The sequence below is a fragment of the Leptodactylus fuscus genome, chromosome 2, assembly GCF_031893055.1.
Source record: "Leptodactylus fuscus isolate aLepFus1 chromosome 2, aLepFus1.hap2, whole genome shotgun sequence".
NCBI lineage: Eukaryota > Metazoa > Chordata > Amphibia > Anura > Leptodactylidae > Leptodactylus > Leptodactylus fuscus.
In genome coordinates, this window is record NC_134266.1 from 53,507,043 (window position 1) to 53,527,912 (window position 20,870).

General features: G+C 41.2%; 1 protein-coding gene across 1 annotated transcript in view; it reads left to right on the forward strand.

Moving 5' to 3' along the window:
- The window catches only part of POLA1 (DNA polymerase alpha 1, catalytic subunit), a 198,263-nt gene that overhangs the window by 13,539 nt on the left and 163,854 nt on the right, over window positions 1-20,870 (forward strand). Inside the window, exons 12-20 of the mRNA XM_075263727.1 lie at window positions 3,180-3,296; window positions 4,149-4,223; window positions 6,608-6,746; window positions 9,570-9,724; window positions 10,135-10,281; window positions 11,482-11,571; window positions 13,162-13,278; window positions 15,857-16,032; window positions 20,639-20,768. Coding sequence (XP_075119828.1) covers window positions 3,180-3,296; window positions 4,149-4,223; window positions 6,608-6,746; window positions 9,570-9,724; window positions 10,135-10,281; window positions 11,482-11,571; window positions 13,162-13,278; window positions 15,857-16,032; window positions 20,639-20,768 — 1,146 coding nt within the window. The remainder of the gene's footprint in view (window positions 1-3,179; window positions 3,297-4,148; window positions 4,224-6,607; window positions 6,747-9,569; window positions 9,725-10,134; window positions 10,282-11,481; window positions 11,572-13,161; window positions 13,279-15,856; window positions 16,033-20,638; window positions 20,769-20,870) is intronic.

A 20,870-nucleotide genomic window follows, 5' to 3' on the forward strand; every position in this document is an offset into this window, starting at 1 on the left:
ACTGAAACTCTCCTATGTGCATGTCTAAAGCAAGTTTACAACATGCAGGAACACTGGTGTAAACAATGGTGTACAATAGATTGAATTCGCATATGCATTTAGACTTAATTTAGGAGTTTTCGTTGCAGATTTTGTTATGTTTGATAGAAAGTAGGTCTGTTTTTGGTACACCATTATAAATTTTTTGAGTCCAGCAGGCTGTGCTGGTATGTATCGTGTGGCAGATTCAGTACTGCTATACACCCAAATATTAAAGGGGTTGTCTGGGCTCATTTTTTAAAAAAAATTTTTATGAGCATAATTATATGATTGATAGGGGACTGACACCCGGCCCCCGAACTGATCATCTTGTACCCACCCTGTAAACAATATGGAACCAAAAGCCGCTGTATAGTGGGCCGGCTCCTTCACTGCAGCTCAGCTCTCAAAGACTTCATTGAGAGGATAGGCCACAAAAAAAAAAAAATAGCCCAGACAACCCCTTTAATTTTATAAGGAAATATAAAAGCTACAGCCCCCCCTGGCTGCAGCTCCTTGTAAGTGGCCAGACAGCAGCAAAGCTTTGTTACTTCAGAAGAGAAGCCAGACCATGATAAAGAGGCTTTAATGCTCCAGAGACAAAAATAGTCCAGACAAGACCCTCAGATACCACCAGAGAGAATTAGAGCTGTAAAGGAAGAGACTCTTCTGAACCTTCAGCATCTAGCCAAGAAAAGGGAGTAATTGGTCTTCTATATCAGTTTTATTTTGGGGTCTTAGATTAATAGAAATTGTATGATAATATTTCTAAACCTTCCTGAATTCCTAATTAACTACGGAATATTATTAATGGTAAAATATAATATTTAATTATTATAAATATAACTTTTTTTTCTGAATCTGACTCCATCCAAAACTGTCCCAAACTGCAGCTCCACAGTCCAACCTGTGCTTGGATTTCGCTACTCCGATAAGCTTTGGCCATAAAATTTGGGGGAGTAAGAAAATGATGCACCCTCTTCTTTACTTATTAGGTTAGCATAGTTATGACTGCAACTATAAACACTAGAGATGAACGAGTACTATTCAAAACGGCCGTTTCGAATAGCACGCACCCATAGGAATGAATGGAAGCGGCCGGCACGCTGACTTTGTCGGCGGCCGGCCGCTTAACCCCCCAGTGTGCCGGCTGCGTCCATTCATTCCCATGGGTGCGTGCTATTCGAAACGGGAGTTTCGAATAGTACTCGCTGATCTCTAATAAACACGCCATACAAGCTATATACATAGACAACCCTTTATGTAGGTTATTTTTTTTTGTGGCCTAGATTGGCTTGGCACGTGTGCCCTTTACTAGATTTGAAGGATACCAGTCATAAAAAGTCTTTCTTTGTTAATTACTTGAAGTAACAGCCTTAGTAACTTTCACATGGACAAGATTGCGCCGGAAAACTCTGATAGCTTTACTAGCCCGAAGTTGGCACCCAGCTGAGCAGAATTTGCTTTAGCCATACCCAGTGGCCTCTGACATTAGCATGTATGGCACATGAACACTGAGGTCGGAGATGGACTACAGTGGTCACACTGGTATCTAAATTGCAAACATACTGTTTTTTAATGATATAAAGAGACCCAAATCACTTTAAGGGTCAATTCACACAGTTTTTTGGCGAGGATTGTGGCACTGAATCCGTGTCAGAATTAGCATGGAGAAAACACCTCCCCATAGAGTTCTATGGGCTCTGCTAGCTTTTTTTTTTCCGCTAGAGGAAAAAAAGCTTCCTTCAGGCCAGGGCCCCACGAGCTGGTAACGCTGCGGTAAAAATCGCAGCGTTTTACAGTACTGGATTCATGCGAATCCCATGTCCACTTTGCGGTTTTGAAAATCGCACCATGTCAGTTATATCTACGGAAACGCCGGCGGTGTTCCCATAGATAAAATTGTAACAGAAGGTCCGCGGAGGAAAACTGTGAACTTTCTGTTCAAATTGCTGCAGGAAGAACCGCAATGCATTCACACCGTGGTTGTTCCCACAGCGCTTCAGCGCGGTGGTTCCAGCCCATGGGGCCTTTAGCCACCGCCTGCAAAAACCAATGCAATCAATGGGAAGCGGAAAATCCACACGGAATTGGCAAATTTCCTAATTCCTGAAGTAGAATTTTTCCTCGCCAAATTCCTTGGCAGAAAACTCAATGTGAATGGACTCTAAGGGACAAAATGGCGCTGTTTATGGCACCGAATTTTCCACGCAGTAAAAAAAAAAAAAGCATCCCATTGACTTGAATTTGTGCTGTTTGCATTTTTTTATCTTGCGGAATTTACCATTTTGTCCTGTGTGAAAGGACCCTAAGGCTTAACCTCAGCCTGCAAGGAGAAAACTCCTCTCCCCTTCTAAGGCTGTGGCTGTGACCTGTACGTAAAAGTATATAGCACAGGTGAAGATACAGGGAAGCTATGGGCAATCCTTTATCTGAGTCTGCAGAGTAGATGACGATGACACAGCCGCCATCTTCGAGAAGCTATGGATGTGCAGCATGTTAACCTCTATATCCATGTTATTAGAGGCAGGGAACCTTCTCCTTGGATGCTGAAGTCATCTATTGCCTCCTTTTGCCCTTAGACATCAGTGTATATTCACTGGCCTAATTTACTAAGATAGATATGACAGTAGTGGTGAACGGTCCTCTCTAACAAACCTGTGGCTCAAACATTGTGGTGTGAATTTTGGCTCATGGGCATGTTATTTGTAAGATGTACAGAAACCTCCAACTTTACAACAATTGCTAAACTTATTGGGGAGCTTTATCATGCCTTGTATTACAGGCATGATAAAGAATTATTGCAAAACTCTGCTCAAATCTGTTTTGTTTTCTTTCTGGTATAAATGATCCCTGAAATCTTTCAGCCCAGTGGAGTGTGCACTTGCTTCATGAGTAGGCGCTCTCACACTGCACTGGTTATTCAGGCAGGTATAGAAGACGCCCGCCTTCATTAATCTGCCCTGTTTTCTATCATTCTAGTACATTAAAAGTGAAGCGGCACTGGTGTGATTCTGACTGGTTCTCAATGGGATTCTGCATGAGCATTATGGGGGCATAGTTTGTACATGGTGGAAATCCCTGTTATCCCTAACACTGCCATATGTTACTGTATAATGAGTGGTTTATGGGATATAATATGCATTTTCTTCTTCTTAAAGAGAATTCAGCTTCCTGCTGGAAAAGACACTGGTGCACCTGTGACAATGATGAATGTTTACCAGGAGTTCAATGATAACATTGCAGATAAATATAAGATCATGAAATTCAAGTCCAAGGTATGTTATATTGACTACATATGACTATATGACTATATTTTCTCCATATTGAGGCCGTACTAGAATGTATTGTTCTCTTTAGGTATATTTGCTTTATTCTCCATACTACGGGTAATCGACATAGCCAGTAAACATAGAGGTCTGGTGGGTGATGGGTATATATTAGAGAGAAACCTATATATTTTTGTCACTGTAAGACAGTGGTCATCACTATAGGCTGTGTTTTATGATGTGTGTCTGTTGTATTATCCATACCTGCTCTGATAGCTGTATACAGTATTTCTCTCTCAGGTCATGACATTTACACTGCATTTTCATGTCTATTTTGTACCGGTTACAAAGGCAGTGTCTACTAAAGAATTCCAATGATGCCCATTGTAGTGTGCAATTTGTTGCAAATCAGGCCTTTGTAGCATTGCATCTGTAGTATTAAAATAGGGAAGCCATAATGTATAGTTGCATCAGATAGCCAGTAAATATGTGGGCATGGCACATGCTGGCTTTTATATAAATGATTACAATTTTTATGTAAAGAAAAAAAAAAAATCTGTTTTATTTTCCAGTGACAGCGCCACTACTGTCCTTGTGCTATGTTTGGTATTGTAGGTCAACCCCATTCACTTTAATTGGGCTGAAGTCAATACCAGACACAGTCCATGAAAATGGCGGTGCCCTTGCTGAAAAATTTAAGCAGATTGTTTTCTTCTGTCACAGGCAATCTCCTTAATAGACATTGTTACATTAATATTAACGTGTTGTTAATTTAATGCTTTGTGCCAGTTTGATAGATAGATAGAAAATTACAGTATTTAATTATTTTTATTATTTTTTTTTTTTTAACCTACTCTTCAGAAAGTTGAAAAGAATTATGCTTTTGAGATCCCTGATGTCCCTGCCAGCTCAGAGTATCTGGAGGTTCGGTATTCTGTAAGTATTAAGATTGTTAAACTATAAGGTTGGCCCTCAAGCATCATTTATCAGCAATCCATAGGATAAATGTTTGGCTTGACCCCCAGCTGTCTTTGTCTTACCAACAATCACAAAATGGTGGTCCCAGTGACATTTAAGATGGCTTTCTCTTAATTTCTATAAGGAAAGTTTGATTCAGAATTTGCCAGATTAAAGGCAAATTGTCATATATGACAATTAAAGGCAATGTCATATATGACATTGTTGAACAACCCCGATTTCAAGAATGGTTCCCAAGACGCCATTTTTAAAATCTGGTTTGCTAATAGTTTAAGCATAGTGACACAAATTGTGAGTCCCTAGGACTTACCACTACGGACCTTCACCCAGGGAATTGGACATGACATCACACGTGGTATTGATATTGGCAATAAACTCAGAGGGCCACATCTTCAACTTTTTATATTGTTACATACATTGCTTCTGGGATTATAATACTTTTGCGGCTGTCTTGCTGCTTGCAATAAGATGGTTTGATATTTATCCTTCTCAGACCCTTCTAATGTTTTAGAGTACTCAACAAAACCCCTGCCATCCTTTAGGTATATGGCGCTTGCATTCCTGAATTTACATGGATTATATAATTCGCTTTATCAGGCTCATAAGATGGGCTTTTCCTGCCTGTTATCTGTTTATTATCTGTGATATGCTGATGGAAGACCTTACACACTTTTGACATGTAGAACTGCTCACAAATACATTGTACATTTAACCAGCTTTGTCTCTTCGATGGGCAGCGAATTTTATTTGGATTTCTTGATCCTAAACTATATAAATGCAGCTGGGGATCTACGTGGATATGAATCATGATCACGGCAGCAGGCCAAAATACAATATTACAGGAGTGGATCACCCTGGGGTGACCTCCTGCAGTGCCACCCTGCCAACTGTCTGAGCCACCAATAGAATGGAGCTGCACAGCCACTGCACAAGGTGCAAAACAGTCTACTTTCACCTCTGTACACAGTGCAGAAGGCAACTGGACCAGCACTCATATTTGTGACTTGTCCATAAATGGGGGCACAGGACCACTGTTTTGTGAAGGTTGCTGGTCCCAATAGCTAGATTTCAGCAATCGGACACTTATTAGTGTTCCTAATGGGAAAACTCAATTAAACGGCTGCCATACAGTGGCCCATGTTTACTAGTCAAAGCCAGGAGTGTATTGAGTAGAAGGGAAAAATATAAGAACTTCCTATATATTTCCTATTCTATTTCCAGCCACTCTTGGCTTTGGCTCAAAAAAGCCGCATCAAAATCTGCAACAACAGAAACCACTTTCCTTCAGTGTGGGGCCTACACCTAAAAGAGGTTTTCTAGGACAATGAAATTGATACCCTATGGTTAGAATAGCTTAAATATTAGATTGGTGTGGGGGGGGGGTCTGACACCTGGCATTCCCACATATCACCTGTGATTGAACGTGCACAGTGGCCTCCTCACTGCGTACCTGGCATAGTGCTACACATTGTATTGCGTCTGTTCTAGTTATTGCAGCTCTACCAAGGCTATGTGACCAGTGACTACAATGTCAGTGGCCTGAGAAGAGGAAGTGGTGCTAGTCGGAGCTTTGTGGCCTCTTAGTCGGAGCCCTCTCAATCTGAAACTATGATCCTTAAAAGTTTGTTATTATAATAGTCCAAGAAAACCAATTGGTTGGGCCCAGACCTCCTCTTTATAGAGCCCCTGTGCCTAATGTTTCACCATTACGCTATTAGTAATCATGATTTAGGCCTAAGCCTTCATTTTCAATGCTTTTAGACTAGTGGACCCATTCAGCCACTGTATAAATTGAATTTCTGTGACAGACCGGATGGCGCATTGGTTTTAGTAAACGTCCTCAGTAATGGCTGTATGTCCATGTGTTGCCATATACTGAGGTGCATATCTAAGTCTGATATATTTGCATCTGGACACAAAGGGAGCCATCACTAGCTAGCATTTTAATTTTTTCATTTAGTACAGAAATGTATTAGCAAACATTTGTGCACATCCACATTACTAGTCGGTGGCTCGCTTGCTTCCATTTGTGAGCTTTCCGTGTTTATGTTCTGCTGTATTATCCGCCGCTTCGCAAGTTACCTACAGATATTTTTCCATTTTAACTTTGTGCTAATCTTATTTTTAAGGAGATTAGCAATTATTATTCTGTATGAAGTATATGCAGACACAAATTACCACACCTCATTTTATAGGCCTTGAAAGTAACAGCGTCAGGCAGGGGGTGAGTGAGTTTCTAGCTGGGAAGAAAAATAGAAATTGGCTGCGATTGTTGGACTTACAGTTTGTAGACTAATTGTTTCCTTTGACTAAATTTATTTTATGATATGTTTGGTTTGCAGGCAGACTTGCCCCAACTTCCTCAAGACCTTAAGGGAGAAACATTTTCACATGTCTTTGGAACAAATACGTCCAGCTTGGAGCTTTTCTTACTTAGCCGGAAGATAAAGGGGCCCAGCTGGCTAGAGATAAAGAGCCCACGTAAATATACTGCTTCTTTCCGCAAATTTCTCATGTGTTTTTATATATATGTATTTGCTTGACCTTGAGATCTCCGCAGGTATTTCGCCTACTTACTGCATTTGGAAGGGTTATAAGTGCCAAAGTAAAGGATTAAAAGGGCTTTTTTCTATTGCAAGCTTATTTTTATTTAATTTTGTACAGCATTATTCATAATTATGTGTGGCGGGGTGTCTGTTTTGGCTTTATCTTTCCATATTTGTACGTTTTCAACGTTAAATCATCTTTATTTTCAAGCACTTTTTTCATGTTTAAATGTATTATGGAAGTGTATATAGCGTATTGTCTGAAATTATATTATATCTTTAATGTAGTCTATACACTGTGTGTGGGATGTTTCACGGCATTAAAGATTTGGCTCTATTAGTATCTAAAGAATAGGTGCTAAGTGTCTGATCAGTTGGGGTCTGACCAGAGGATCACCAAAAATTGGGGTCCCCAAGTGCTCTCTGTGAAAGGAGCGTTGAGCGTGTGAGCTGCCTCTATATTTCGCCACTTAGGACGGCCAGGGTTGGCGGAGTACCAGTTCCGTAGAACTAATAGCGCGGCAGTTAAGGGTGATTGAGGACCTCTGTTCTTATAGTAATACCAGTGGTTAAAATCTCTCTGATCAATCACTTTACCTCCACTACCACTGCCGCCATTTTTATTGTTTTTGCTTTCTTGTTATTCACTGTAAGACCTTGGCATCTACAGGTTCCAAGCCTACCCGTGGATACTGGATAATGGCATCAAATGCTATTCTGCACAATACACAGAGCCAGAAGCAGATGGCGTAGGCTCGGTTCACATCTGCAGTCAATTTCTGTTTGGGGATTCTGTCCTCCATTCTGCTACAAAAACGCATAAAGAAAAGTCCTGAAAGTAGGGCTTTTCTTCTGCATTTTTTAGGCGAAAACCCGTTTCAGGTTCGCTTAGGGACGAACTGAACCCTAAGCGCAGGTGTGAACCTAGCATTAGTGCAGTAAGTGTGTTGTGCTGTTATACGCTAAATCTCTGCTACAAAGCCGCCTGCTTTGGGCTTTGTACACTCCTCAGAGAACTCTAGATCGGTGCAGGACCCCCCCAACAATCTTATGTTAGTGATTATCTAAAGGATATCTACCGTATTTTTCGGACTATAAGACGCACTTTTTTCCCTCCCAATATGGGAGGAAAATGTGTGTGTGTCTTATAGTCCGAATGCAGCGTGCGGAGCGTCTGTGTCCCGTCTGTGCGAATCAAAAGGAGAGCAGCACGGTGCCTGCCTGGTCTGCCCCTCCTTCCCTGTCTGTGTCGCGTCATTGCAGGAGCGAGATCTGAGAGGCAGGGAAGTAGGGGCGGGCCAGACAGGGGAAGGAGGCGTGGTTTCAAGCTTGCCGAGAAAACCACGCCTTCTCCCGTCTGGCTCGTCCCTCCTTCACTGCCTCTCAGATCTGGCTCCTGCAATGAAGCCACACAGACAGGGAAGGAGGGGCGGGCCAGACGGGAGGAGGCGTGGTTTTCTCGACAAGCTTGAAACCACGCCTCCTTCACCCGTCTGGCCCACCCCTATTTCCCTGCCTGTGTGGCTTCATTGCAGGAGCAAGATCTGAGAGGCAGTGAAGGAGGGACGAGCCAGACGGGTGAAAGAGGCGTGTTTTCAAGTTTGCTTAGAAAACCACACCTCCTTCACCTGTCTGGCCCGCCCCTTTTTCTCTTCTTGCATAGCTTCACTTCAGGGTGTCTCTTTCCATCCATGGATGCCAAACCTGTGCACAAAATGCATGAAACAATTTTAATTAAAACAACCTACATACATATATATATATATATATATATATATATATATATATATATATATATATGTTCAAATCACCCCCATATCCCTAGAATACATATAAAGCAAAAACATTACTGTTGAAACACATACACATTTGGTATCCCTGTGTCTGAAAACCCCCAGTTCTATTTACATTGGTGAAATATTATATTATTAAATATTTTACCAATTTTTTTTGCTTAAATTTTTTTTCCCCATTTTCCTCCTCTAAAACCTTAGTGCGTCTTATGGTCCGGTGCGTCTTGTAGTCTGAAAAATATGGTAATTAGTATAAGGTCTTTCATAACCCGCTGCAGTTAATGAAACCACGGATACCGGGGATTTACTGTAATCCCCCATTCTGAAAGTCATAAGTTTCTTCAGTTCAGAGTCTTATCAGGCCTTATTTTTTGCAGGACAAATTGTATTTCTTAATTCCATTTAATATTCCATTTAATAATGGGTCTGCGGGTTGTACCATAGACTGCAATACGACCGGTTTGCTGTCTATAGTAAAATCTCTGTATTACTGTTGAGCCCTGTTTGAAAAAGGTCTTCAGAAGACTGATACGTCACACCTTGGGCTAATAAAGTCCCTTCTATTTTTGGAGTGGCAACTTGTTCATTTTTTACTATACTATTTTTGGTCACATAGCTATTAACTTGAGGTCTTGCACCTATTGTTAGTCAATGGTGCTGCTCTTTTATTTTTTTTATTTTTTTATCATCACAGTGATATTCCTCACATGGCCCAATAGGAAGAGAGGAAAAGGAGTCTGAGATTTCTCACACTTCTGTGTGCTATGATGTGTCATCCTCTTTCAGTTACTGTAGGGATGCTATCCGTTAGAAAAGTAGGGTCCTATAACAAACCATATAGCTGGGGTTTGCAAGCCTAATATTACTCTTATTTATTTGTTGGAGTTCGCTTGTCTATGAAATGATAAATTTCTTTCTTCAACTTTGCTGATTGAAATTTAGCTGCTTTTTTTTTTTCCTTCTAGAGCTGAATAACCAGCCTATAAGCTGGTGCAAAGTAGAAGCAATGGTGGCCAAGCCTGATCTGGTGAATGTTGTGAAACACTTATCCCCACCTCCAATTGTTGTCTTGTCTATCAGCATGAAGACTGTTCAGAACGCCAAGACTCATCAAAATGAGGTATAGCGCTCACATTGCTTTTGCATTTTCGCATTTCATTTGTCTGTAGTGATTATGGGTGCTACTTGGATACATGAATGCATTGGTATGGCTTCCTAATGCTAGACTTAAAGGTGTTCAGCTTCCAAAATGATCTGCAAATACCTCCATAGCAGCGTTCTCTTATGAGCACATTGCTTGGCTTTATTTTACTTGTTGCTCCTTGTGTCACAGTCAATGAATTAGATAAACTCTGCCAAATTAAAACAGGATCAATATTAGGCCCGGTTCATATCTGCGTTCAGAATCGGTATTTGAAATCCTCAAAAACTGGTTGTGATCGATCTGGATTGATTGGACTTTTAGCACTATATAGAGCTTTATGGCATCGTGTGACTATTTTATAATTCTTTGCAAACCTTTTCTTTCAGATTGTTGCCTTAGCTGCTCTAGTTCACCACCAATTCCCTCTGGATAAGGCTCCTCCACAGCCTCCATTCCAAACTCATTTCTGTGTCCTTACGAAGCCCAGTGATTGCATTTTCCCATATGACCATAAAGAAGCCCTAAAAAGAAAGGTAACATAGTTTAAGCATATTCTAAATAATTATTTCAACTTACTGTTTTTTTTTACGAGTATAAGAGGCCCCGGACTGGAGGAAAATAGGGGGAAAAAAAAATTTGCAACAAAAAAAAAATAAAAAATGGTAAAACATTTATTAACGTGAGAGTTGTAGTTTTGCAAAAGCTGCAGGGCTACATTGACAGGTGTCCCTGCAGCTGTACGGAGATGCATAAGGTATCTTTTTTTCGGGGCCAGGTGTACTTTTTAGTTACCATTTTGGGGAATGTCTATTGCTTTGATTACTTTTTATTTAAATCAGAGGCGAAACAGCGAAAAAAAAAGTCAGTTCGACACTTTTGATCTAGCTACTTGATCTACTTTTATATGTATTCTAAGGAAAGGGGTTGAATTAGAACTTTTTTTTTCTTTAACTAGTTTATTAGCTCCCCTAAGGGGCTTGATCCTGCAATCATTTCATTGCAAGTCCTATAGTTTGCAATAAAACTGTCTGTGCAAGATTATGTACATTACTATTGAGCCTGGTCATAGACCAGCCACACCTGAAAACGAAATAAAAATAAAAACGATACAAGACAGAAGACCTGAGACAAGTAGTGTCTGCCTCCTGCAGACAATGGGCTACAAGTGGCTAGCAGAGTGTCTGTGGAGAGTGTATATAGCCCGGAGTCAGAGCCAACATCTTTTGTTATTCCTAGTGGCCAGGCCTAATGAAATAAGCAAGAAAATATATTTGTACTCGCCATAAAATCCTTTTCTCGTTGTATACGTTGCGGGACACACATCCCATCCTTGTTTCTTGTTGTTCCTGCCCTGGACTTTTGGTTTGTTTTCGGGGTCAGGACATATTGGTGGTTGTTGGCTCCATGTTTTGCATTCTTTTTTATTTGTGTCTCTCACACTGCTGCGGTACAAGCTTACTAGCGCAGTGTCTAGAGAGGGTATAGCCCAAAGGTGGAGCCTCTATAGGTTTTTTTCATAGTGTTGTCCCCCCCAATGAGTGCAACAAGAAAAGCATTTTACAGTGAGTACAAAATCCATTGCAGCCCGAGTGCTCTTTCCTTATGAACAGCCTCTCTGTAATGCCCATCCCCCAGCATTTAAGGTAGCAGCAGCACACAGAGGCAGCAGATAAGTGAACAGAAGGACCTAATGACTATCTCTTTCTTTTGCCTTTCCGTTTCCTTTTGCACAGAATGTAAACGTTGAAATTGCCCTTACTGAACGGACTCTTCTGGGATTCTTCCTTGCTAAAATACACAAAATTGATCCCGATGTTATTGTGGTGAGTATGTGAAAAGCCCTTCCAGTCAAGAGATGTTTTGAAAGAAATGGTTCAATACTTGTATCGTATAGTGTACACTTGTAAATTGTATTCATTGTATACACTTGTGTTCAGTCTTCATTAAGTCATTGTGACCTGGAAGAGCATTATCTACTTTCTAAAACTGGATTGCCTATCCATAAGAATGACCATCCGTTTTAGCTCGGTGAGGGTCCATCCTTGAGAAATCGCCCGCAGAGGATCAGTTTGTCTGAGCGTACATTGAACTGCACTTGTTGGTACTGCAATGGAGTCTCAAAAATATATGGCAATTGAGCATCGCAGCACTTGGCCTGTAAACAGCTGAACTGCAGGGCCCCCCAGCCAAACTAAATTTGATGGCCTATCTCAGCGTTTCCCAAACTGTGCTCCGCGAACCATCTGCAGGTGCTTCGTGATATAGCGATAATAAAGGGTTAACAATAAAAAAATAAAATAGGTAAATGTGAAGGGTTTCAAAATTAAAATACTGGTTCACATGCACTCCTAATATTGTACCAGTGCGGCACTACGGTCTGTTCGGCGTATATACGAGGCCGGTGGATGAACACTTCACCGTCGGACAGCACTTCCAAACTGGTCTCAGACCGCCCTTTCTGGCTTAATACACCGGTCTCATATATTCGCCGAACAAACTACCTACGGATGGAAGTGCTTTAGTCATCTTTCACGCTCATATTGTGCGATCGCTCGATCCTTGCTGTGTCAGTTTAGTTCACACAGTATTTGTAGTTATTCACAACGTGTTATTTGAAAAACATTCCTAATTTGGTTGTTCAGCAATGGATCGCTGGTTCCAATGGATCCTACAGAAAAGCAGTTAATAGCACTGACACAGACTCTCCAGTAGGAGCAGCGGCTTCAAATGACCGCCGGGTTTCCATCCCCTGTCCAGTTTCTTGGGACAGAAGACGGAAACCTGCTGGGTTGGTTAAAGTGCGCACGGACGCAGATGTGAACCCGCCCTTACTGACGCCAAATGCGCCAGAAGTGTTCAACGAACGAAAATGTAATATCTAGAATCTATTTGTTAGAAATCCACCCCCCCCCCCCTCCCCATCGTTAATATCGCACGTTATCTTTGGCACCTATTTTAAGTGAAATATGTTAAGTGCTCCCTACAGAATTTCTGTCCTGAATAGCGCTCCTCCACTCAAAAAGTTTGGGAAACGCTGGTCTATCATAAGGGTAAGCAACCAGTTTCTGAAAGGTGGATATCTCCTTTAGGAGCAATGTGTTACATTTTCTTAAAACTGTACATGTAAGGCCGTATTCAGATGACCAATTTTATAATAATAATTATTATTATTAGAGGCACAGACAGTCTGCGTGAAAAAGACTAAAGTGTGTTATCCCCATACACTTGAATAGGAATGTGTGCGGTTATCTAGTTCTTCAGACTCGGGCCACAGCACGCACATTAAACTCTTCTGAATGGGTCCTGTACTGATACATTTGTAATCTGATAACTTTATTATTTCTGAATGTAAATGCCAATATTTGATACATTAAACCTAATTTTTTTTTTTTTTTTTTTTTTTTTTTTTTTAGGGACATGATATCTATGGTTTTGATCTTGAAGTTCTGCTCCAAAGAATTAACTTATGTAAAGTTCCTTTTTGGTCAAAAATTGGCCGGCTTAGGCGGTCTAACATGCCAAAACTTGGGGTAAGTTTTCTTCATCCCACCAAAAGACTTTTCATGTTGTGTTTCTAAAATAATAATGTATGTACATAAATTGTAGCTAGATATCAGTAGGCAACGTACATGAGGTTTTGACATATTCTGGGTAGATGTCCCAAATGTTCATTTTATAGTCTAAATCACTATGTACTTGACTTTTTGCTCTGTAGTAAAAAAAAAAAATATATAAATAAAAGTGGCAAATGTCTTGGCAAAATTTTTCAATGTACTTTGTGTGTCAATTCCTTATTATTATATAACGTATTTTTCGGACTATAAGACGCACTTTTTCCCCCCCAAATTTTTGGGGAAAAGAAGGGTGCGTCTTATAGTCTGAATGTGACCGCCTGGCATCCGCTGTAATAGAGAGGCGGATGCCGGCGAGGGATAGATGCCAGCACAGGTGCCGGGGTCTGAGCCATCGCTACGCTCCTCTGCCCTGCATGAAGTCAGCAGGGGGGATGCTATTCTGCTCCTCCGTCCCCCCGCCGCTGGCTTCATGCAGGGCAGAGGAGCGATGTCTCAGGCCCCGATACCTGTGCCGGTGTCTATCCCTCGCCGGCATCCGCCTCTCTATTACAGCGGATGCCGGGTCAGTATTGGCGGCCCCTTATCCCTGGGGCCGGTCCCCACCGGCCCCATACCTGTAAAGTTGCAGGCCGGCCCCTGCGCGGTGATATCGCAAGAGCCGACCTGTTCGGGTGACAGCTGGGAGCTTAATGAAGACCCCCAGGCCTGTCACTGTTATATTACCATTGCGGCTAGTCTATGACCAGCCGTAATAGTAATATACAGAATGTCCCATAGACGGCAATACAGTTGTACTGCCGTCTATTCGACTTGCAATCAAGTGACTGCAGGTTCAAGCCCCCGGGGGGGGAATAAAATAGTAAAAAAAAAAAGCTTTAAAAATATATAATAAAAAAATGAAATAAATAAAAGTTCTAAATCACCTCCTTTCCCTAGAATATATATAAAAGTAGAAAATCATATGTTAAACACATACACATTAGGTATCCCTGTGTCCGAAAATGCCCGGTCTACTAATAGTTTTCCTGTACGGTGAACATCAAAATCACAAGTGCTAAACCGCCGGGTTTTTTTTCAATACAAGGTGATCTAAGCAATAGACATTCCCAAAATGGTATAACTAAAAAGTACATCTGGCCCCGCAAAAAAAAAACACTCTATGCATCCAGGTACAGCTGCAGGGTCACCTGTCAATGTGGCCTTGCAGCTGTTTCAAAACTACAACTCCCATATATTAAATATTTTATAATTTTTTTGCTTCAAAATTTTTTTCCCCCTATTTTCCTCCTCTAAAACCTAGGTGCGTCTTATAGTCCGAAAAATACGGTATATATTTTTAAGCCTTGCTGTCATTCATTCTGCTTACTTCCAGTGGATAAATATCAGTCCATGGTCATGTCATGGACTGTATGATCATTTTTATCGACAGTCCATGGCCATTTGATGGACAGTCCCTGGTCATGTGATGGACACACAGAGGAGCACAGCTCATTACAGTCACAGCTGAGTATTCAGACATATGTCTTCTAACAAGCTGTACTCCTGTGTGTTTATCACATGACTGTGGACTGACAATTTTATCCATCGAATTTACCGTTTATAGGAAAATTGTATAACTTACATTTTAAATACAAACTATTACAATATTTAATTTAAATACAAACTATTTTTATTTGTTATAACTGGACAACCTCTTTGCTGTTTAAATTCAAATTTGGCAAAGTCTAATGGAATATATATTTTTTTCTTTTCTTGAATTTACTAAACGGATTCTACTATTAAAATCAAATTTTTTCTCGTTGACACGTAAGAATAGACTTAAGAAAGGCTATTCTTCTCCTACCTTTAGATGTCTTCTCCGTGCCGCCGTTCGGTATAAATCCCGGATTTTGTCGGTAAGCAAATGTGTTCTCTCGCACCACTGGGGGCGTCCCCAATGCTGCGAGAGAACTCTCCAGTGTCACCTCAATCTTCTTCAGGAATGGCCTCTTTGCGCGTCTTCTTCCGGCGCGGGCGGTCAAACTTCTAGTCTTTGGGCTTAGGGCAGAGCGAACTGCGCATGCCCATAGGCCACAAGAAAATGGCCACTTAGTGTGAAAGGGGCCATTTTTCTTGTGGCCGTGGGCATGCGCAGTCGGCTCTGCCTGAGGCCTTGAAGTTTGACTGCCCGCGCCGGAAGAAGACGCGTGAAGAGGCCGTTCCTGAAGAAGATGGAGGCGACGCTGGAGAGTTCTCTCGCAGCATTGGGGATGCCCCCAGTGCTGTTTTAGCTTTGCCCCATTCCCCCCCCCCAGTGGTGCGAGAGAACTCCTCTGCATACCGACGAAAACCAGGGTTTCTACCGAACAGTGGCGCGGAGAAGAAAAGCCTTTCTTAAGGCTATTCCGACGTGTCAATGAGAAAAAATTTGATTTTAATGGTAGAATCCCTTTAAAATAATTTCTGCAGTGATTTAACGATACACAGTTGAACTCACTTTAACAATTTGAGAGGAACTTTTTTTTTTATTTTTTTTTTTACTTCTATCCTATAGGGTCGCAGTGGTTTTGCTGAAAGAAATGCTGCCTGTGGTCGAATAATTTGTGATATTGAGATTTCCGCAAAGGAGTTAATCCGTTGTAAAAGCTACCACTTGTCTGAGCTGGTCCATCATGTACTGAAAACTGATCGCACTATTTTCCCTCCAGAACATATCCGTAATGCATACAGGTATTTTAGGCTTTTTCTTATTATTTAGTTCCTGATCTGCGTTTAATATATAAGAAATCTCTGCACTTGTATAACCCTGACTTATTTTCCTGAGATGTTTGGCTGCTTTTTCACTCTTCTCCCTTAGGGCAGAGTTGCATACATTTTTCTGCAGTGTCGACATTGAGTTAGATAGTCACAGAAACTAGAAGTTTACATTGTAGGATCATTCTGCTATCTCCCATGCAGGTTTCTCTCCTCAGATAGACTTGGGGCCAATGAAATATCCCCAGTAATCTAGTCTTCCATGCAGGTTGATTTCCATTAAAAGCATTACTGATTTGCAAGGGCAGATTTATTATGAAGTAGGGTTGGGCAACTATGACCTAAATAAAAATTGTGATTAATCGGTCATTTTTATCTTGATTACGATTAATATTGATTTAGTCCACGCCTCTTAAAGCATAGCCTTTTTCAAGTATGATTGTGATGGGCACACCTCACAAGATTTGTCTTGTGATGTTCACTTAATGGTTTCCCGTTGGACCAAACACATCCGAACCAGAAATGTGTAACCCCAGAATATGCTAGTTGGAGACCCATGTGAGGTGAGCGAACATAACCCAGAAGAAAATGAAGACATACACTAGGTGAGGTGTTTAGCACTGGTTTTTGTTCCCCTCCCCCATTGGCCTCAGCTAATTAAACTCTGAGGTCTGAAGAAACTGCAGATAAAAGCTTGCAAACAATGTAAGAACCGAACCGAAATAACCGGTGTGCACAAAATCACATTGGATATTCGGTTGGTTTTGTTTTTTTCATTAATTGCCCAGCCCTATTATGAAGTAATTGCCACACTGTCTGAGGCAAGTAACCCTTATTGAGGAGGGGCCTGGAAAGGTTGGTACAGGAAAAATCTAGGACATTCTTTGCAACAAATTGGGAAGTTGGGAGGCTTTTTCTTGAGATGGCTTCCGCCACAAAAATCCACTTGGAAAAAATTCAGAGTGTAGTTATTTACTAGCTGTTACACAATGATAAGGTGCAGGGTTGCTACCACTTTATATGCTATCTGCGCTTGCTGTGTGCTGATTCTCTAGTATATTTCTATGGGATGCAGCTACACAATGCTCTCCTCCCCTACCTCCTGCTTCTAAAAGCTGACAGGGACAAAACCTATCACAAGCAGGAGGCAGGGCAATCTATTACTTCTCTTAGATAAGACTCTTAGCTGGTATAGTGTGATGAAAATGTGCGCCACTCGAAAACTAGAGACAGTTGTGTCTTGAACAGTAAAGGATTCCATTGACTGTTAGATGTGGTTGTGACATGCCGCATGGGACTGAGAGAGAGCAGCAACCAAACAGCCTTGTCTAAGAGTGGAGTTGGATCAAGCCAGCAAACCACTCTAGAGCATGAGAGTGGGTATTTGGTGAATTGGGACTATCATGCATGAGGAAGCCCCTTAACCAGAGTTTGTCAGTGGATTATTCCAAGTGGTTCCAAACTGCTTCCTGTTTATGCACTTGAGAAAGGGCATGTAAGCCCGAAACAGGGTGGTTCTGTGTTGTGCACCTGTTCTGACCAATAAGTTTTGTGACCTGTGAGCGCTGTCCATCGCCTTCTTCATAATCCTCCTGTTTTATCCTGGTTGGTTCCCAATCGGTGTCCATGAGACGAGATGCTCCCTCTTCCTGAATACAATACTTGCATACGTAGTTGTGAACGGTATCACAACCACACCGGGTGAGAGGCCCTTCAGGCCCTTCATGATCATCTACACTATACGTTTTGCTCGGTGTCCATTTTTTGTTTTGAGAAAAAGAAGTTTTGGGCAGCCGTATGCCCCAGCAGTCTGTGTCTGTTTTACACTCAGTTGGCATTATTATAGTCCCGTTGTATGTAATAATTGGGCCATGGTTATACCATAAATTATCTGTTTGAGGTCTTCAGAAATATTTGGCTTGGCATGTTAATGCAAAGCATGCCGTGTAAATGATCATCGCATTAGACCATTGGCTGTAGTGGTAAATGCCAGTAGATTGCTAGAATATTTCTCTCCTTGTTAGACTTGCCGTACACATCAGGCACTTTAGTTTTCAAGCATCGGACATGAGTTTTTTTTATTGGAACAACATGAAAATTGTTCCTTTTATTTATTTTTTTATCTTCCCCACACCACAAATATTCCATTTAACGATACAGTGCACCTCTGCGTCTAACCTTGGATAGGTCATATTGAAGACATTGAAAATCAAAATTGTCTTTAGTATAAAAAATATATGCTGACAAGTATATATTCAGCTCAGTGACCTGACCAATCTAGTAAACAACAACCTTTATAATGGAAGAGGCTGCTTTTACATTGAAAATAATGCATGGGGAGAAACTTAAATGATACATCACTTTGGCTCTTTGCGAACATGACAGACTGAGCGATATATTTATTTATTTTTTTTAAATGTAAGAGCCACATATTCCATTATAGAAGATTGGTCCGGACATTGAACTAAATACATCCTGAAATTGCTCTTGCCTTGCACTGGAATTTTAAGATTTTGTCAACTTGTGTTTGTTTGACCTCTATAAATTCAAGGTAAATGCAGATCATTATTTTAATGTGTTCTGTGCACATCTAAGGAGCTCTGTTCTAAGTAAAGCGATATTCCCTTGCAAGGTTGATAGGTATAGATTGTAATTTTTTTTTTATATACTTACCTCCGACATTTGCTATAATCCAGAGACTACTGGATGAGAAAAAGACATCAGAGATTTTTTTTTTTTCCTCCTCCTGTCTATTGATATTATTTATTTTTGGATCCCCGTTAATTCCATGGTGTTGTACGTAAGAAAAGTGTTTACGTATGTAATACAAAAACGAGTACAATAACTTGGTGACCTGCTAATGGACGGAGTGCTCTGCCCATGAGGACATGCAATTTGCAAGGGAATGTGTAAGGAGACAGTAGATGGGGCTACAGGCTGTTCAAGTGATGGTGTAGTGGCAGCAGGGTTGTTGGATGTTGTAGAAATCGTAGGTTTTCAGGTTGCTCTTTAGGGTAAGTTTACACAGGGTTTTTTGGTCCAAAAGTGAGGTGGAGGCCGCCATAGGTTCCGGACAAAAAACAGGTAGGTAGGCACCAGCATCCAGTCACGCACTCCGCTCCGGATTAGGCTCAAATGAATGGACCTAGTCAGGAGGAGGGAGTGTCTTTAGGCGAATGTTGCGAGGGGAATCTGCCTGAAGGAATGAGCATATCGCTTCTTTTTTCCAGGAGCCGTTTATTCCGTCTCCCGGAAAAAAGAACTGACTGGCTCCCATTGATTTCAATGATTTCAATGGGAGCCGTCTTTTTGGTCAGGATTTCGAGGCAGATACAGCCTCAAAATCCTGACCAAAAAACCCCGTGTGAACTTACCCTTAAGGTTGCGATTGTGTCGGACAGTCTTCTGTATTGCGGTAGTGAGTTATAGAGCCTACGGGATGTACGGAGGTAATCTAGCTGATGGTTGGTGATGCGAAGAGCAGATAAGAGTAATGCTTGTTTAGAGGCGCCATGTATTTCTGTATTTCAGACCTTTTAAGTTCTGTACCTAAAACACATTGTATAATGAACAGAAGGGCACTAACCCCTAGAACACTGCATGGACGCCAAATATGTAGAGACTTCTCGTATGTATAGGCTTGTTGTTAAAAGAAACATCTGTGTTTTCTAAGGGGCATAAGGTGAGAAAATCTGAATGATCATTATTATACCATTTTGGGTATTTTGGCTGAATTGATTCTGCCAAAACGGTATAATAATGATAAAGGTTTATCAGCAAAACTGGCTAATTGTAACATTTATTCTAAAACTCCTGAACCGTAAATATGCTAAAGGAAGTCATCCACCATCAAAACTAACTGCAGTGGTGGCAGGTGACAGTGTCAATGTGCAATCTCGCTGCTGAGAAATTGTACTTTTAATCTGTAAGAAACAATTCGCTACACCCGGGGTGTGGCTGCATCTACAGAGCATCAGCATTGGGACCTATCATAGTGGGCTGTGACCACAGATGAAAAGGGATCCCCTGTCAGACAAGGCTCGCGTGTCACAGACTGCTCAGGGGGTCTTACAGAATTGAGGACAATAATCTGGTTTCTGTGGTAACTGCTACTATGCTATAACCAACCTCCATTCATTGAGTTTGTGCATATTGTCCCATGCTGTAGGACACGTGTGTTTGTCACGTAATCTCAGCAGCTCTCTGATGGGATTGTGCAGAGTGAACAAGCTTGTGATTTAGTGTTTTCTATCTTTATGCCATTGTAAGTTTATTGTGGCAATTTCTGATCCTGATGACCTTATACTTTCAGGTTAAGACTCCTGCCACTCCAACTCTGTTGCTTTTGTGGTCCCCTTCCATTATTGGTGTAGCAGCAATAATGACTTACAATGCCCGCACATGACTGCTCCATTTTTTTTTTTTTTTTTTTTTTTCCCCTTTCCCAGCCTCCAAGAAAAAACCTAATTCCTGGACAACCTCTTTAAGCTCTTCTAGGTTGGACTGCTAATCCTGAAATTCTGTTTTATGTAAAGTATTGAAGTCTCCATCTGACTTACTCAATGTGCTCTTGTTCTTGCAGTGATTCCTCTCAACTTCTGTACTTGCTGGAGAACACGCTCATAGACGCCAGGTTCATACTGCAGATCATGTGCGAGTTAAATGTTCTTCCATTGGCCTTACAGATCACCAACATAGCCGGAAACGTCATGGTAAGGATTCCCTTGACCATTCCTTGATCTTGTGTCTGTGCTCCTGAGGTGCAGGCCACATTCTAAACTAGAAAATGAACAGTAATGACATCGGTGCCTAGT